Source organism: Amblyomma maculatum, chromosome 5, assembly GCF_055883805.1.
Source record: "Amblyomma maculatum isolate TAMU_Amacu chromosome 5, ASM5588380v1, whole genome shotgun sequence".
Lineage (NCBI taxonomy): Eukaryota > Metazoa > Arthropoda > Arachnida > Ixodida > Ixodidae > Amblyomma > Amblyomma maculatum.
In genome coordinates, this window is record NC_139348.1 from 123,950,619 (window position 1) to 123,970,775 (window position 20,157).

At 48.8% G+C, this 20,157-nt stretch overlaps 1 protein-coding gene across 1 annotated transcript; it reads right to left on the bottom strand.

The window, feature by feature from the left end:
• Window positions 1-14,538: 14,538 nt before the first annotated feature.
• LOC146189423 (uncharacterized) lies at window positions 14,539-18,897 on the bottom strand. Its single transcript, XM_084605265.1, has one exon. It carries the CDS (start codon window positions 18,895-18,897, stop codon window positions 14,539-14,541), a length of 4,359 nt encoding a protein of 1,452 aa, XP_084461391.1.
• Window positions 18,898-20,157: the final 1,260 nt, after the last annotated feature.

A 20,157-nucleotide genomic window follows, 5' to 3' on the forward strand; every position in this document is an offset into this window, starting at 1 on the left:
TCCAATCCAATTTATTCCCATGAAATCCAGTGTAACCCAATCCAATTCTGTCTAATTTATTCCCATCCAAACCAATCCAATCTAATCAAATTCATTCCAATCAAGTGCACTTCATTCCAGTGAAATACAATCCAAGCAATCCTGTCCCATTCAATCCAAACCTGTCCAATATCAACCAGTCCATCGAGTGCAATCCAATCCTGTTCAGTTCAATCGTGTGCAATTTAAACTTGTCCCATGGTGAGTACATGCTCACCTTAAATTCGCCACTAACTAGCCTACCATCATCACTACTATCATCGTCACGCTAGAGAAGAATAAAAATGCGCAACTCACTCGGCTAGCTATGTTGTTGCATTAAAGATTCATTCATACATAAATCTTTATTCATGAGGATGACCTGAGGCCTAGAAGAGAAGGGGGTGGGTTAGGGGAGGTTGAGGGCGCCTGCACTCCGACATGAAGTCTTGCATGGCTCTAGGCTTACACTTGGCGTCGGTGTTGGGGGCTGTCCAGTCTTCGTAACAATGAATGTGGGGAGCAGATGTGTAGCGGGCGGGGAGGCTAGCCGTGCCAGGACAGGTCCCGATCAAGTGCTGCAAGCCAATGGTGTCATCAAGGCAGTTGAGACAGCCGATCTTGCTTTGGCGCCATTGACTTAGCATGTCCGGTGTGCACACTGCACCGGCTCGCGCCTTGAAAGTCAGAACTTGGGCAGAGCGAGAAATGCCGGAAGGGATCGAAGGAGTAATATCGGGTACAAGGTCCTGCAATATACCTCTCCGCTCATGTTTAAGCCGCGGGATGACAGAGTCCGGTATGATGAGGGAGACTGGAGAACAGTAAAGGTGGTCCGAGTTGGGCGGGCCCACACCAAGGCTATGCCGGCGGTCTTGCTCTAGCTGTGCGCCAGCGGCCTCGTGGTATAGTGCCTAGAATATTATACTCGTGGGCAGTTCTGTTCCCGGTTCCTTGTGCGTGATGTCCAGGTGTCCAATGAATCCGTACCGAGACTTGCGAGGTCTCTCGCAGGTAGCAGCAGTGCTTTTTGATGCGGTGTTGCACTGAGGTCTTGTAAAAACGGGTTTTCAGAGTTTTGATTTCATCTTGCATTAAAGACAAGGCATCTTCTTCTGTTTGCTTCTTGATTATCAAATGGCGCGGCGAGCGCTCGGCATCGGCCATCTGCGGCGCCTCCTAGGCAACGGCTCTGTGCGTCCCGCCATGCGAAACTGTTGTTGTTGTTGTTGTGGCTGTAGGAAGAAGGAAAAGAAAATGCACGGGCCTGCTACTGGCTCTGTAGCTGAGCCACCTCCGCTGACTCGTGCGGAAAGGAGAGGACAGGGCTGGGACGGTAGGTCAACGCAGCTTGCGGCGGGAGCTAGCCAGCCACCAATTTTTATCTGTTGTTGGCCGTCATTGCACCCGCCACCGCTTAGGTGGTGGACGACGGCTGTTGCTGCGCGCGTCTTTTTTTCCCTCTTTTTCTTTTTTATCTCTACTTTCTCTCTCTCTTCTGTCTACACGAGGCAGCGGAGGGGGCTCAGCTACAGAGCCCCGCCGGGGTGGTGCAGTGGCAAGACGCCCGACTACTGTGCCGGAGTACCCGGGTTCTAACCCGACCTCGGCGGCTGCGTTTCGATGGAGGCGAAACGAAGAGGCGTCGTGTGCTGTGCGATGTCAGCGCACGTTAAAGATCCCCAGGTGGTCGAAATTACTCCGTAGCCCTCCACTACGGCTCCTCTTTCTTTCCACTTTCACTCCCACCTTCCTCCCCTCCCTTACGACGTGGTTGCGGTGTCCACAGAAAACAAGTGAGACAGTTACCGCGCCTTTCCTTTCCTATAAATAAATCAATCAGCTACAGAGCCAGTAGCAGGCCCGTGCATTTTCTTTTCTTTCTTCCTACAGCCAAAACAAACAACAGAAGAGAGAAAGTAGACAAGAAAGAAAAAGAAGAGAGAGAAGAGGAAGACGCGCGCCGCAACAGCCGTCATCCACCACCTAAGCGGTGGCGGGTGCAATGACGCCCACAACAGATAAAACTTGAGTGGATGGCTGGCCCACGCCGCATGCGGCGTTGACCTACCTTCCCAGCCCCGTAGGTCCAGGAACAGCCACCCTTCACCATGCGAAACTTCTCCGACAACGCAGGGCAGACTTGTTGGCGCAATTCACCCCTACATCTACTTGACCACCTACCATTTTCAGAATAGCCCCATGTCGGTAGTCCACAAAGGAAGCAACCATGTAACTATGTGCGAACAGTACACGCTCAAACTCAAACTAAGGCTAGCTACGGACGTGCAGCCAGCCGCCATGTATGCGTGTGCGGCTGCCACCACGACTTGGACAGCCGGCGTTCTGCAGTTATACACCTGAGATAGAACGGAAGACAATAAATGCTAACAATATGCCGAAAAAACGACAACTCTTGCTCATGTGGAATCTTGTTTTCCTCATGTAAATATATTTTCTCCCACATATGGAATGTATCTTTCTTTGACAGTGGCCATTTTTATACTGGTATGACGGTGTATTCCTCCTGTTGGACAACATAATTTCCCTGCTACACAAATCGTGTTTTATACCATGCCAACCGAGCGTCAACTGTCTGGTTGCGCATGTTATTGCGTTGCAATTCCGAGCGGCAGGTGAGTAGGAAATGTTATTGATTCAGCCTGTTATTCGAACAGGGAGCTCACTAAACACTGTCGACGTTGTATATAAATTCGAGGCGTTCTCAAGAGTGCTTGCGCAAGAAGGAAAGATTGGCCCACTCTGGCGAAATGGAGAGCCGTCTGTTGTTGTTGCTGTAGGAAGAAGGAAAAGAAAATGCGCGGGGCTGCTACTGGCTCTGCAACTGAGCCACCTACCCTGCACCGTGCGGACAGTAGAGAAAGTAGAGAAGACAGAAAAAGAAGACAAGATGACGCGCGCCGCAAAAACAGCCGTCGTCCACCATCGAAGCAGTGCCGGGTGCAATGATGGCCTACAACAAATGAAAATCGGAGGCAGGCTAGCCCTAGCGGCAAGCAGCGGTGACCTATCTGTCCCAGCCCCATCGGTACCATCAGCCACCCTTCACCACCTCCCCCCCCCCCCCCTGTGCGATGTCAGCGCACGTCAAAGATAACAATAATAATAATAATAGTAATAATTGGTTCACAGCAAAGAAAATGCACAGTATCTGCCACACTTGTTTCTGTGGACACCTGAACCCGGCCGTAAGGGAAGGGAAGAAGGTGGGAGTTAAAGTGGAAAGGAAGAAAGAGGAGCCGTAGAGGAGGGCTCCGGAGTAATTTCGACCACCTGGGGATCTTTAAAATGCGCTGACATCGCACAGCACACGGACGCCTCTTCGTTTCGCCTCCATCGAAACGCAGCCGCTGAGGTCGGGCTCGAGCCCGGGTACTCCGGCACAGTTGGGCGTCTTACCACTGCACCTCCCCAGCAGGGCCGTTAAAGATCCCCAAGTGGTCATATTACTCTGTAGTCCTCCACTACGGCTCCTCTTTCTCTCTATCTACTTTCACTCCCACCCTCCTCCTTCCCTTATGGTTCAGGTGTCCACAGAGACTAGTGTGACCAATACTGAGCCTCTCTCTTCCTGTGAACCAATTATTATTATTATTATAATTTCGCTGACACATCTCGCGGACAAATTTCGCCAAAGTGGGAGAAAGGCGTTCGCCTTAAAAAGTAAACGCATGCAGTTTGATTTTTTTTTTATTGATTTATAGGAAGGGAAAGGCGCGGTAACTGTCTTATTTGTTTGTTGTTACTGTAGGAAGAAAGAAAAGAAAATGCAAGGCCGGCTACTGGCTCTGAAGCTGAGGCCCCGCCGGGGTGGTGCAGTGGTTAGACGCCCGACTACTGTGCCGGAGTTCCCGGGTTCGAACCCGACCGCGGCGGCTGCGTTTCGATGGAGGCGAAACGAAGAGGCGTCGTGTGCTGTGCGATGTCAGCGCACGTTAAAGATCCCCAGGTGGTCGAAATTACTCCGTAGCCCTCCACTACGGCTCCTCTTTCTCTCTTTCCACTTTCATTCCCACCCTCCTCCCTTCCCCTACGGCGCGGTTCGGGTGTCCACAGAGCAAGTGTGACAGTTACTGCGCCTTTCCCTTCCTGTGAACCAATTTAACTTAACTCTGAAGCTGAGCCGCCACCGCTGCCTCGTGCGGACAGAAGAGAAATAGACAAGAAAAAAGAAGAGGGAGAGAAAGACGCGCGCCGCAACCACGGCCGTCGTCCACCACCACCGAAGCGGGGACGAGTGCAATGACGGCCTACAACAGATAAAAATTCAGTGACCTACCTGTCCCAGCCCCATCAGGGGAAGCGAATGAATTTATTTCTTAAACAATGTCGTCCACGTACAGGAGGAAGAGGAAGATGAGGAGGAAAGGCAGGGAGGTTAACCTATTAAAACAACCGGTTTGTCACCCTGAACTGGGGGAAGGGGGTAAGTGTGAGAGAGGGATGGTTGAAGTTAGTACAGTCACATCACAAACATTCCACATCACATCACGCCACAGTCATATCACTTACCATAACACCAAACTCATAGTCTTTCGATTAGGACTGTGCTTTTCATAAAGCGGAGCAGTGCTTGGGAGGCCTTCGCTGCAGACCAACGCCGTTGGTCCACGTACAGCTGCTATCATAATTTCAGCAGTATGAAATCTGCCCAGCAGGCGCGCGACATACCATGAGCAGCAGCAACGCACAGTCTTATGCGTTTCTCCAGTGCAGATTCTGCATTGCCCTCGGAAAGTTTCCAAGCCTTCCCCATTTCATTATTATTTAGGTCAATTCACAGCTGTTTACATCACAATACGCATGTGCAATACACATTTGAATGCGATTGCTGTATATATATATATATATATTCTTCATTTCATTATTATTTAGGTCAATTTACAGCTGTTTACATCACAATACGCATGTGCAATACACACTTTGAATGCGATTGCTGTATATATATCTATTCTTATTTCGCAAATTATTCTACACTGTACGCTTTCACGTGCGTTGCCCATAAATATTGTATATATCATGATCACGAGCAACTACTATTTTATTTGTTTTTGTGTAAATAGTAATTTGTGATGTATTGGTTTGCTGTCAGATATATTATGTGTACTTTCCCCTATTTTTAACCGCGTACGTTTGCAGATTTGGTCATTTGTCCCCGCTCTTGTCGCTTCTCTAATGTCATGAACAAAATATTGTAGAACAAACCTTTTTCTAAATACGGCGCAGGACTTGTGTCCATAGAGAAATGCGACAAATACTGCATCTTTTTATCTCACAATGTGCAGTTTTATTTTGTATGTTTAGCTGCAATTTTATTCTATAGTTATATTGTACATACCCTTGTCTCTCGAACGCCTTACTCAGATATTTATGTTGGATCTGGTTTTTGGTATTTAACGCACCTAATTGACTTAGCCTACAGCGAGGCCGTAGTGGAGTGCTCCGGAAATGTAGGCCACATGGCGATCTTTAATGTGCACTGACATCGAACAGCACACAAGCATCAATCTGTTCGCCTCGATCGAAATGCCGGGATTCGATCTCGTAAGCTTGCACCCTTGGGCACAGTAGCCGAGCGGCATAACCGCTGAGCTGCCACGGAAGGCTTCAGGTATTTATATAGGATAAATAGTGTGATCTTCGCTACATTAATGATTACTTATTATTTTAGTATTTTTGTCTGGTTCATTTTTCCCCCATGCTATTCAGAATAAAATTTGTCGGCAGTGAGAGGTATCCCGTAAGGAATTATTGAAAGGATGATGGGAATCAAATTTTCCAAAGCCACAGAAATAATTTCTTAATTTACCACCTGCAGACAAGTGCGTTCATTATCATGGCATCGAGGCGCTTCGCGTAAAGCTGCAGGGCGCGTTAACAGTTACCTTGGTTTTGCACTTAGATGCCATCTGACAAGGCAATACGTTATCTTTAAACTCGGTTTTGCACTTCGATGCAATACGTGCGTTAACAGTTACCTTGGTTTTGCACTTAGATGCCATCTGACAAGGCAATACGTTATCTTTAAACTCGTTTCGGCCAACAGCCTTGGTTTTGCACTTCGATGCAATACGTTATCTTTAAACTCGTTTCGGCTAACAGCTGTCGCCGTACCGCAGCACACTACCTGCAGACAAGTGCGCTCGTTATCATGCCAACGAGCCGCTTTGCGTAGAGCTGCAGGACGTGCTATCAATTAAACTCGTTTCGGCTAACAGCTGTCGCCATATCCCAGCACAGGACAGCTGTCGCCATATCCCAGCACACTACCTGCAGACAGGTGCGCTCGTTATCGCGAAACAGCCTTGGTTTTGCACTTCGATGCAATACGTTATCTTTAAACTCGTTTCGGCTAGCAGCTGTCGCCGTACCCCAGCACGCTACCTGCAGACAAGTGCGCTCGTTATCATGGCATCGAGCCGCTTTGCGTAGAGCTGCAGGGCGTGTTATCAATTAAACTCGTTTCGGCTAAGAGCTGTCGCCATATCCCAGCACATTACCTGCAGACAAGTGCGCTCGTTATCATGGCATCGAGCCGCTTTGCGTAGAGCTGTAGGGCGTGTTATCAATTAAAATCGTTTCGGCTAACAGCTGTCGCCGTACCCCAGCACATTACCTGCAGACAGGTGCGTTCGTTATCATGGCATCGAGCCGCTTTGCGCACAGCTGCAGGGCGTGTTATCAATTACCCTAGTTCTCCACTTCGATGCAATACGTTATCTTTCAACTCGTTTGGGCTAACAGCCGTCGCCGTACCCCAGCATTGGCTCGCAAGCTGCTTGATGTGTCAGAACCATTGCAGGAAATATTGCCGCGTGCCATTCAAATCTTTATTCCCTTACTTTTCTACAGCCGCAAGTATACTGCCTTATGACTGCGATTGCAGCACTCGGAAGATTTGTTCATGCTCGTTAACAATTACCTTACTTTTGAACTTCGATGCAGTACGTTATCTTTCAACTCGTTTGGGCTAACAGCCATCGCCGTATCCCAGCATTGGCTCTCATGCCGCTTTTTTTTATTATACTCTATTATTATACAGTGTGCTTTGAACTACTATCAAGAAGTATTAATTTTTTTGTAAAAGAAAGTGACTTTCTTGAACTTATTCCTCAATCACAGACCGACACACCTACTTCACGGGTTGACCTGGTCTAACTTTTAAATGTGATCCCAGACCTCATAGAGTAACGAAGGGTAACCGTATAGGGGATCCCGCGTCTCTGTTGACCGTAAAGGCGGTGGTTTGTGACACACAGCTTTTTGATACAAACATGTAACATGAGACGGCACATCTGCAGCCGTTAAAGATACCGGATGAGAAAATTGCGCTCCAGATGTGTAGGTGGCAGTGGCTTTCCCATACGTCATCGCAACCGCCGCTTCGGTGTCCAGAGAACGGCTGTTTAGAGGACATCTTTATGCATCATCGAGAAATGATAACGAGAAAGAATTTTGCGTACTGGGGCTTGTAAGGCTTCCGTCTTAGGACGCATATTAAATATTGCTTTCTGGCGAATCAACCCTATGTCGATGTCTGTCTTCTAAGGCACACGTCCACATAAGCAGCGAAAGCAATATATTCAATATTTAGCGAAAACAAAAATTTTCTTGCAGAGTAGGCCTTAATGCCGCTTTCAAAACTGAGGCTGAGGACATGAAAACCCAGTTCAGCTCTGAAGCTGCCCCCTAAAACATGGCAAAGTGAGTTAGCACTTGCTTGAAAAGTAAGACAAAACATTTGTAGCAGCTTAGCTCAGCTAGACAAGGAAATACGTCGCGAAAGGGAGGGTTTTTCTTGGTTGAGCTTGGTTATTCATCACGTTAGGCTGCGCCGGTTAAGCAGTTGAGACATTTTCGCAGCATTCGATGTTTGTAAAGCACACCTTTATTCAATGGTATGATTTATTGACAAGATAACCTCTGGATTTATAATGTAGTTTGCCACCGTCTCAATTTTGGATACACATCTACACGTGGTACACAAGATCGATGGCGGTTCCCCGTTGGGAAGTCTGAACGTGAAGATCCAGTGCAGAAGAAACTCGAACTTCACCTTCTTAGACTCGCTAAGCTTTGACTTTGTATTGCTGTACTGTTGGGCGGTCTTCTTCTGCTTGTATACTTTATTAGCGACTCGGAATCTTAGCCGATTTGAAACTTGGTTCCACCGCTTAACGATACGTTCTTCCCACTCTTCGGATGTCCACGATGCGCCAACAAGAGAGGTTCCTCTCGTTTCGTTTGGGAAAGCACCAGCTTTGCATGCGATGAAGCCCTAACCATGCATCAATCCCTTAATAACAAATATATACTCATTTTTTGCTTAGCATCTTCCCGTGTCTTTCTGAAGCTGTCTCTGGTTAATTGCGCTGCCCAAAACTTTTGTCGCTGGCAGGACAGCGAAAGTGCATCATGTATATTCATCGTTCGATGTCCTGCTTCTTTCGCATGTCAGTGCTTTATAACACTTGTTTAGTGGACATGCAGATAAGATGCCTTCTTTCGGCAGCAATCGAACTTCTGCGCGCTTAATTGTTGTGATTTTTAAACTTCGGCTACTCCTTTAATGGCAACCAACTACACACCCCCTCAGCCATGTCATCAATGAGGACATTGTTTGATCTTCGCCTGTTATTGAATAAATATTCTAGCAAGCATTGTCGCCAGTGTCGGCTTAATGCAACGGCTGCAGGCAGCCACATGCTTCAGAGTTCCTGACGGTACCGCCAGCACCTGTGATAATATGCTCTCCCTCATTACTCTGATTTCACGATACTTATCATGCACTGCCTCTGAGCAGACGTCTCCGTACATAGGGTCTACGAACATGAGTCTCAATTCGCCTTCCTTCGAGCTTTGCATCGACCCTTTGAGAACTTCTACAATTTAAAACACTATATTGGTTTACGGCCGCATTCTCTACTTCTGTGCTCATTTCGGTTTTGGTGGCGCGGTTGCTTTCCCGTTACATTTAGGCAATTCGAAACATTAGGTCCCTGCCCATGACGTAAGCGGCGCTTTACTAACGGGCTTTTAGGCACGATGATGGGGTAACCTCCCAGAATGATGACACAGTATCAGACAGCATGAAGTAAAGGAGCTAACAATTAACAAATCTTAACTGGAAGAAGGAGGAAAGAATATTCCTTCGTGTACAACCATAGGGATAGGCGAAATTTTAATAAGTATAATTAATGATCTTGTTCAAGAAGCAAGGGCACGTTTTTAAACGCATAAGAAACAGTCGTAACAAATAAATTCCAGACGGCTGGCGACTGCGTATCATGAATTTAATCTATAAAGCAAAAGAAGATAGGAAGAACTTAAATCATTTTGGAAGATGTGGCAATGCAGGCCGTGAAGCCGAACAGACATGTTAATCAAAAAGGTTTCTTACAAGTGTTGTGCAAATTGTTCCGGACAAGCCAACCGCAATGTTGCACCAGAGGAGTGGTGCTTGAAACACTGGAACAAGGCGAAAAAAATGTTACGTCAAAACACATTATTTTCAAGTTGAAAACCGCAAAACAGCAGATTGCATCGCGGTAAATCTTCGCTGGTCTGAACGATCAATGAAACTGCTGCAAAATATCTGACAGAACTTATCTACTTATGTTTTGAAACTGAAGCTTAAGGGCTCACTCCAATGCTTCTATGGAAAACAAAATCACCTAAGGTTTCCTTCAGAGGTGAGGCAGAGCAATATACTTAAGCGAACAAGCAGAGTTAGACGTTGCATATCATATGTCGTTCTGTTTTACTCAGACGTTTCACAATGAAAAAGGAGCTGTTTGGGACCATTTTCTATGGAACAATATATTAAACGCTAAGCACCAAAAACAGCCTTATATATTTCTCTCCATAATATCAAACATATGGTCAATGTAAATGCCTTGCAAGACCAAATTGGAAGCAATTACTCTCATTCACCTTCTATAACTGCTGTACTTCCGCCGTATTAGTTAGAGTACTTTTGTGTCAATTCAGAATAGCGGTAGCACTTCGAAAGAGCCCTTTATTGAACTCATGTAAAAAAGAAGACAGACTTATGTGTGCTGGTTCACGATACGGCTAAGAGCAGAGATGTCTTGATTAATGTCCTTTGCGAAGCTCATAATTCATTTGCTGGGTATGGGAGCCAAATAGCAAGGCAAAGATAACATGCTACTAATATCGGGTTAACAGATAACTGGGACATGAAAGCAAAAAATTAGCACTACGCTTTCTTTTTCTTCCGCTAACTTGCATCATACGTATCCGTGTACCGATCAGAACTAGCAGAATCTTTGTAATTGTACAAATTATTATCGGGGTAATAGCGCAGCTTGGTATGAATATGTACGCCAATAAATAATTGTGATATTATCCTTGACATATACTTATGTGGCCAGATATTTAGGGGGCATAGATGAAACGATGGTTATAAAATCTTATGTGCATCCAAAGCAGCGGCAAAGAAGCCACAGAAACGTCTCAGATAGCTTCGAAGGCATCACGCAGCACCATAGACTGTTTAGCGCTTCATCTTTGGACTGGTACAATTAATTCCTTAATCAAACCATAGATGGCGCCAATAATTTGCTGGAAATAAAAAAGACACATATACCATCAATAAGTTTGAAACATAGCCTTGGAATGACCGATATGAAAGATCAATATGATTAGAATGTATGACAGGGTTTAGACAAAACACTGGAGAGTATTTGTAACACAGTTTACTTCTTTAAAAAATGCAACAAAATGCTCCTCACTGTGTATGTTTTAATATTATAATCCAGATGGGAATACAGCAAGAGTCGGCAGCATCATTAAATGACCTATGGTAAATACATTGAAATAAGTCAGACGTAATCATTCTGGGCCACTATCTACTCAAGTGAGAAAATCGTGCGTAAAGTGCTGTGTAGGTTTCGTGAGCAGCCCAGTATTCACATGAACCACTTTTTTTTTAGATGAAGGCTATATATGGTCCGTTGCCTAAACAAGGCACCTTCTAAGACAGTCGCATTCTGCGCCCAGTTTGTTCAAAACAGGACAAACATGCGACGAATGCTACCTTTTCACATTTAAAATTTAGTCATTTCGGAAAATGGCCGTTGCGTTCAATTGCCCAACCTTTTATTGGCGATGATTCTTTGAAATTTTTGCACAGGGTAACAGTGTATGGTGCATTTGTACAACGGCAAACATGTAGATAGCACAAAAGCGCATCGTTAGACAGGAATTCCTACAAATCTTACTCACCGTTAGAAAAATGTAGATTATGCATGCCCCTAAGGAAATTGTGGTGTTAAAGCGTAGCCGAATGTACTGTAGCAAAAATGCGCGCCAAATATGAGTACACTGTGGAAAAAGGAGGGAGAAAACTTTAAGACTAAATAAATCTTTTCAGCATACTTTTAACAACACAGTGAAATCAAATCAGTATGCAACGGGCTCTTATAGTCTCAGGAATTCAGAAAACAAATAATTACGAGTGATTTCAGCGACTAGAGTAGTGAAACGTGAAAGCCTGAGCGCCGCATTCTACTACGCAACAGGCACTCATTAGTAATTAAGCCAGTATTTATTAGTTAAATAATTTGGCGGTCACTGAGAAACTATTTGATCGATTAAATAATTAGTCAATGATAAAGTAATTCATGAATACCTAATTAGTTAATAATTAGTAACTAAACATTCAATTATTTAATTATTATTAGTAATTGACCATTGATTGTCATATGACCATATAAAGCACGCATTCGCGAATACTGTGTTGCTGCTGTGATTGGTCGAGGCCTCTATGACGTCATCCCGCCTCGGCCAATAAGAGCCGCCGCAAAAGCGGGACACATTTTGTCCACGACAGCATGAGCCATTAAAGGTTTTCGCCTTATTTCGTCACATTTTATACCTGGTGCTAATGGGTGCTGGAACTAACAGCATTCTAAAGAAAGCAGATTAACTAAAAACATAGAAATAAAGAGAACTAGGACATTCGTATCTCAGCAGTTGTCGCCCACGTATGTTTATTGTTCATTGTAAGCAGAGAAACGAGGAAACAAATAAATGGTTTCACAGTCACGTTTTTGCCACGGCAAGATATCACACCTAATTATGCGGCATTAAAAAGAGAACATTAAAACGATAGGAGAAATTTGGCTCTTCTGCGTAAATGCGGTGGAAAGCGCCGGGTTCGTACATGCGGTAATATACTGATATATCTACCAACCTATTGTTATCTATGCATCGTGCATCTGTTGAGTACCGTTTCCTAAAACCAACAAGTAGCTAACAGCACTCGGCATGCCATCCTGCTAGCTAGCTTTTTCGGCTGTTGCTTAGTGATTCATAGACTTCGTATAGTACGAATCTGAATTTACTGCCCTACAAGGAAAAAAAAAAAAGATCCCTTGAGGGTAATGTGCATTACAAAAAAAAAAAAAAAAAACGAAACCTCGAGCGTAATGTTATTATATCATTACGCACGAGGAAGGAGCGGGCAGTGTTGCGGGCAGGAGCTCTCGCGCTAGGCCCGTCACGATTTAATATAATCATATCGCCGCCATCGGTCAAGTTCTCTTGGTTTTCTTTCTCCTGAGTTCATTGCAGTGCCAAATAGATCCCGAAGCTTCTCCTAACACGTATCCCAAGACGTGAGATCGTCTTAGTGCGTCTCAAACCAGACGCGCGCCGTACTCTCCAGATGGAAAATGATTTTGCAAGCAAGAGGATCTTGTTTGAATGGTTGTGCTAGCTGCCGTGTTCGTATATAGCGATGCAGTTTTCGTCATCTACGTGAGCGATGCTGTAAAGTTGCTCGGATCACGAGGCTGCGCCATGACGATGGTGGGAGCTGGTCGCGGTGCTGGAGAAGGTGTCGCGCCGGTTCCAGTCGGCTGGGGAACTGCCACGCGATGCGCTGTGTGGAACCCGGTGCCGACGGCGCAAGCAGACATAGGGCACCAAAATATTTAGCCTGCACTTTTGAGGGACGCAGTGAGCTAAGCTGACTGCCCTATTTGTCAAATTTTGCCCGAATGATTGCGACTGCATGGACGCGCGGCAAGGAATATTTCCGTGGCTGCGAATAGCTTTCGTCAGATGGTTATTGCTTCTGTAGAGTTTTTGGAAGAGTTGTGATATTTGTTGTGAAAGAGGATACTTGTCCTTCAGTGGCATGCACTGCCTCCTTCTTCCAATGACATACGCTCCGTCATCTGAAGACAACGAAAGGGAAGATGTTCTGAGAATCTTAACTGCCATCGTGAAGGGTATGGTGCGACAGTATTGATGACCCGCCCCCTCCCCCCGGCGCTTCCGCTCGTGAATCCGCGTTCGCTTACCCCGCACTTTGCTGCCTGACTAATCACAACGCACATATATCGCGTCCATATTATCTCACATATATTACGCCACTAGTAAACTTCTAAGGATGTTTCTTGAAGTTCCTTTTTTTTTCTTCTTCTTCTTCTTGTTGGTAATGGTCCCGTCTCCTTGCTTCGTCGAAAGAATTTCAATGGGCCGAATTAAATTAACAAACTGATTTAATTAAACTAATAGGTTGAACGGATGAACAAACACAGCACAGTTGAGAGGAAGAACAAATAAAACACAGAGTTGGGTCGCCCTCCGGCTTAGGACAGTCCGTCGTCCCAAGCGAGCGTACGGGAGAACGTCCGTCTTCTCCTTCGCTCGGGCTGCAACTCCCCGGGCCACCCATCGCACCTCGTCGTTTTCGCGCGCTTTCCGTTTCCGTGAAAACGTCCTTGGTGTCCCCCCCGTTCACACAGATTCGTGGAATACCGTAGCCGAGGCCCAGTTCGCCGAAGCGTCCCAACCCCGGCCTTTCCACCACTGGCATTCCACTCTCGAGGACGCGCACGAGATTTACGACCGCGCTTTACACATACAAAATAAGAAAAACAACACCCAACGGACGCTCGACGGGGTCCGCCGACGGAGTTCGGAGCCTCGCGCGCCAGCCACCAGGCCAAACACCGAACGGCAGAGTGCCCTCCAATGCGCGAGACCCCTCGCCCCTCAAGAAAGACACAAAACAGATAACGCGCACAAGCAGGGACACTTCACACTATAACCCAAAAACAAGAAAAGGTCCCCCCTCCCTGGGTACGGCGCCGCTCCGCCCCCGCGCCTCGCGGGCCGGCTGCCCGAAACGGCAGGAAACACAAACACACACAAAAAGAAAACTCGAGAAAACATGCACTGTTGACGACCTTACACGCCCCTCCTAAGATCGTTGCAACAACCTCACTGGTTGTTGCACACGATAAATAACATAAAGGTCGTCACAACTTCATTACAACGCACAAAAAAAAAAAGAAACAAAACCGCCAGTACAATCTGGCGCCGAGTTACAGAACCCTAAATACAATCACCTCACGGGAGGCGTAGAACAAGACGCCATGCAAATACACTTCACACAAAGAGTCCCATGAGTGGCCCGACCGCTTTGTCCCCGAAACCCACTGGTGGCAAAAGCGGTGTTGGGCGCTAAAACGGCTCGCTACCTCCCTGTGCGCGAGGCAAGCGTGACAGTGCGTCAGCATTTGCGTGAGCGGTGCCCCTTCGGTGGGTTACAGTCACATTGTATCGCTGCAGCGCCAAAGCCCAACGCGCCAGTTTTGCCCCGGCTGGCTGGCTGGCCGTGACGTAGGCCAAAGGATTATGGTCGGATACGACATGCACCTGCGCCCCATATACCCAAGTGTCAAATCTGCGTAGAGCCCACATCACTGCGAAGGCCTCTCGCTCAATTGTGGCCCATCTCATCTGCGTTTCGTTGAACCGGTGGCTCGCGAACGATATGGGAAGCTCTCTGCCTGATCCATCCATCTGGGCCAGGCAGGCGCCTGCCGCAAAAGCGGATGCGTCCGTAAATAGCCAGTATGGCTTGTCAGGATCCGGAGTTGAGAGCATCGCCGCTCTACAAAGTGCTGCCTTTAGTTTCTTAAAAGCCTCTTCCGCCTCTGGATTCCACGGAATGCAATTTGGCACTTTCTTTCCCGTCAGCGCTGTGAGGGGTCTAGCAATTTCCGCATAGTTTTCAACATAGTCTCTATAGTAACCGCAGAGACCGAGAGCACTCCTGAGCTCGCGTTTTGTGCCAGGCGTCGCCAACTCATTGATGGCGTCAACTTTCTCAGGGTCAGGTCCATGCTGCCCCGATCCCACGACGTGTCCCAGGTACCGGATGTGCGGTGCCGCGACCTGACATTTCTGTAGGTTGGCTTTAAATTCCGCCTCGCGTAGAGCACTGAGCACCGCCCTAAGGTGATCAAGGTGTTCCTCCCAAGTTCCGGAGAATACTGCTATATCGTCCAAGTACGCGCAAGCGTACTCTTGGTGTGCCCGTAGCAGCTCGTTCATGGCTCTTTGAAATGTCGCGGCCGCGTTTTTCAGTCCGAAGGGCATGACCCGCCACGCAAACTGCCCGACGTGGGTAACAAAGGCCGTCTTCTCCTGACTTTCTTCTTCCAGAGGAATTTGCCAGTACCCTCGTTTTAGGTCTATTAGGGTAATGAATTTCGCGCCACCCACCCGAAAGATTAGTTCCTGCTGGCGGGCCATAGGGAAAGCGTCGTCCACAGTACCGGCGTTCAAGGCCCTGTAATCCACACAAAGCCTGAGTGAGCCGTCCTTCTTAGTTACGCACACCACCGGATGGGCGAACGCGCTCGAAGCCGGATATACGAGCCCTAAATCTAGCAGCTCGTCCACCTGTCTCGCTACCTCCTTTTTGAGGAGTTGAGGCACGCGATAGGTATACCGCTTTTTCGGGATGAACCCCTCTTTCAGTACTATCCTGTGTTCTCCGATGCGCGCCGCTCCCGGCCGTCCCTGAAATACATCTCCGTATGACCCAAACAACTGGCGTATCTGCTCATCCCGGGACGGAGTCAGATGCTCTGTCGCACTGGACGGCAAACAACCATCAAGCTGCTCATCGGGCGGCGGAGAGCACTCGACTTCCCCGAATTCGGCATCCTCGCCAAAAATCACGCTTGTGTGGCTTACTCTCGCATGATATGGGCGCAGGTGATTTGCATGTACCACCTTTCTCTTTCCGTCTTCCACCTCAATTTCGTATGAGTTCTGGCGGGGCCTCGAACTGACCCTATAGGGGCCGCACCACCTTGCGCCGAGCTTTCCGTGACTGTCCGTGCGGAACAAAATTACATCCTCGCCAACGTTGAATGTTTTTGGTCGGGCACGGCGGTTGTAGTGCGCGGCATAAACTCCCTGCTTCGCGGTGGCGGTGAGCCCCGCCATCTCGGCCGCCAATTGCAACCGCTCCCTCAACCTCTCCAAGTATCGGGCCGCTGGTTCTCTAAGACCATTGGGGATATCTACCTCTCCTGACCAAGTTTTCTTTAGTATGGACAAGGGTCCCGTCGGGTGTCTCCCGTAGAGCATCTGGAATGGAGAGACTCCCGTTGTATCATGCGGCACTTCTCTGTATGCCCAGAGCAGGAAAGGTACACATTTGTCCCAGTTACGCTTGTCACTTTCAATTACATGATAAATCATGTTTTTGAAAACACGGTTCCATCTCTCGACGGAGCCGTTACTCTCAGGATGCTCCGGAGTGGAAAACCGCGGCGAACTGCCGATTTTCTCGCAGAGTAGCTGCGTCATCTGAGCGGCGAAATTAGTACCCTGATCACTGCATATCGTTTCCGGGACGCCGGTGCGCGAGAAAATCTCAAGAAGCGCGTCGCACGTCTTCCGCGCTGTAAGCGACGTTAGGCAGACGACTTCTGGCCAGCGCGTATGTAGGTCGGTGACGCAAAGCGCGTACCTGTGTCCCCTTGCTGACGGGGGGTTAAGCGGCCCGATAACATCGATGTTCACCACCTGAAAGGGGTAACTAGGCCGCGTGAGCGGGGCGATAGGAATTCTATCTGCTGTTCGGCGGTCTGATCTCATTTGACATCCATGGCAGGTCCTGCAATGTTCGTTGATGTCTGCGTTAACACCCGGCCAGTAGAAGCTCATTTTTACTCTGTTCATTGTTTTCCTCTTTCCTAGGTGCCCTCCCCACGGGGACTCATGCGCCAGCATCAGTACCTCGCCTCTTCTCTCCCTAGGCAGCACTAGCTGCTCATACAGTATGCCGGCAATTTTGTCTTTGTGGTAGAGCAAGCCATCGCGTACGAACATCCCGTGGCTACTCGCTTTCCCCTGACGCCAAGCATCGGCGAGGCCCGGGTCCGACCGCTGCGCCTCACGGAATACATGATTCTCTTGCGCTCTCGTCGCCTCGAGGTGTGTCTCGTTAGCGGCCACTAGTACCTCATCCGTACTCCGATCTGCCTCGTTGTTTCCCAACGGCCGAAGTTCTTGCTCTCCCCAGCTGCCAGTTCCCAGGGTCCCGGCTTCCACTAGTTTCATGTCGGGCATCTCACAAGCTCTGCTGCGTGTCTGCTTAAGCATGTCCCAAGCCTCTGCAGAGAGTAAGCAGTCTGCTTCCCTGGACGCCAGCTCACTCGTTACGGCGCACAACAGCGACGCACTCTCTCTGATCTGCCGATCCCGATCTACTGCTAAGCTTAGCGGCACTCTAGCGAGCTTGGCTACCACTCTAGCACCAAAAGCTCCCACTAGTGGTATATTGCCCACCACCTCCACCTGGTCGCTCGGTATGGCGCCCTCTTTAATCACCGTTATCTCTGCACCCGTGTCGATCAGGGCCCTCAGACCCGCCTCGCCGCATCTCAAGTCGACGTATTCTAGTGACGCGAGGCCATCCTTCCCCGATGGCTCCCCGCAAGGCGGAAAGTGGCGGGTCGTTCCCCGTCCGACCGCTCCGCTGTCATAGTTGTCGGCAGCGTTAAGTCTTTCTTGCGCTACTCTGTTCACGCTTTTCTTATGCGCGTCACCAGTTGCTGGTTTTTTAGGGCAAGAGCGAGCGAAATGTGGTCCGTCGCAAATGAAGCATGTTGAGGATCTCGAGGAGACTAGCTGTTCCTGCGCAGCTAGGCCGGACTTTTGCAAAGTTGCTTGTTTGCCAGAGGGGATTCTGCCTGCAACTGTTTGCTTCCTTCCCGACCCCTTACCTTCGCAATCCTCGTAAGCCTCCACCAACCTCGCTATCTCATGTGGCCTCACCCAACCGTCCCCCTCCTCTCGTTTCACGTACTTATACGCCTCAGTGCTCAGTGTCTGCTTCATCTGGTCAGCCACGTGGAGAGCAATCAGGCCCTCTAGCGTTTTGATCCCCCGCGCCGCCATGTAAAAAGCATAGTAGCTCTCAATTCGCGACGCGAAGTGCTGCCAGGTCTCGTCACGAGCCGGAAGCGCATTGCGGAACTGCCTGAGGTAGTCACCTGGCGACAGACGCAACTCGGACAGAATCGTCTTTTTTACCAGATCGTAACTGTCGAGCTCCTCGGTTGAAAGTTTAGAAAAGAGGTGTGGGATTCTCGCGGTCACCAGAGGCAAAACTAAATGGCTTCTAACCTCTTCAGGCACCCTATAGGAACGAAAAATGCCCTCGATTCCCTCGAGCCACACTGGAACCTCTGGATCTGAGGGAATTGCGGTCAGTAAACTCTTAAGCCGTTTTGCGAAATGCGCTAGTGATTCCTCGCGCGTCGGCTTACCATCTGTTAGCGAGCCCTGTGGTCCACCACTTCGCAGCTCTAACTGACGTGTTTTTTCCCGCTCAATGAGCAGCGTGGTCTTCCTAAGCTCCAGCTCCATTTCCAGCCGTCGCATAGCTGAATCGGGAGCTTCGCCACCGCTTTTATCTGCTCCTGTTGATCCTATTGTTTCCATCGTTTCGCCTGCCCCCGTCGCCTCCTCTGCTCTTGAAACTCCGCTATCACTTCCGCTCTCCTCCGCACTCATTTTCGTGACCACTGCACCGCTACGCAGTATCATGCACAATTCCTGTCACTCGCTACAAACCACACGGCACCAGTGGGCTCCGAGGACCAGCATAAGGGCCACTCACCTTTCCGCTGGAGTAGCCACCCTGCCTTCCCTGACCACCGCGTTGTCTGCCGTTCCTGCGCCCGGGCTTTGCTCCTCTCTGCTGCCAATGCGCGAAGTAATACTTGGAAAATGCACAAAAGTCCACCGCTAGTCCATTAGCGGCTGATGTCACTTTCGCTGCCTGCTCCCTTGGCCGGTGCGCTGGAAGTCAGTTTCTTGATGCGCTGAGCACCGCTGGCTCGGTCCGTTGGCCGTGATGCGTGGCGTCTTTCGCTGGTGCGCGGCTCGCACCTTACGCGCACTGATGGCTCAGTCCGTTGGCCACAATGCTGGGCGTCTCTCGATGCTGAGCCGCTAGCTCCTTAGCTTCAGTGTCGGTCCGTCGATCTGAAGTGATGGCTCGGTCCGTCGGCCACAATGTTGCTGTGTTTTCGTGCTGTCCTCTTTCGACGGAGACCTCCTTCTCAGGCGCTGTCCATCGGCCCGGAAGTCTTCCTGCTGAGCAAGTTTTTTTTTGTGATCGCCGAAGCCTGACGGGAGACGGTGATCCTGTATTCGGCTGCGCCAGTAAACTTCTAAGGATGTTTCTTGAAGTTCCTTTTTTTTTCTTCTTCTTCTTCTTGTTGGTAATGGTCCCGTCTCCTTGCTTCGTCGAAAGAATTTCAATGGGCCGAATTAAATTAACAAACTGATTTAATTAAACTAATAGGTTGAACGGATGAACAAACACAGCACAGTTGAGAGGAAGAACAAATAAAACACAGAGTTGGGTCGCCCTCCGGCTTAGGACAGTCCGTCGTCCCAAGCGAGCGTACGGGAGAACGTCCGTCTTCTCCTCCGCTCGGGCTGCAACTCCCCGGGCCACCCATCGCACCTCGTCGTTTTCGCGCGCTTTCCGTTTCCGTGAAAACGTCCTTGGTGTCCCCCCCGTTCACACAGATTCGTGGAATACCGTAGCCGAGGCCCAGTTCGCCGAAGCGTCCCAACCCCGGCCTTTCCACCACTGGCATTCCACTCTCGAGGACGCGCACGAGATTTACGACCGCGCTTTACACATACAAAATAAGAAAAACAACACCCAACGGACGCTCGACGGGGTCCGCCGACGGAGTTCGGAGCCTCGCGCGCCAGCCACCAGGCCAAACACCGAACGGCAGAGTGCCCTCCAATGCG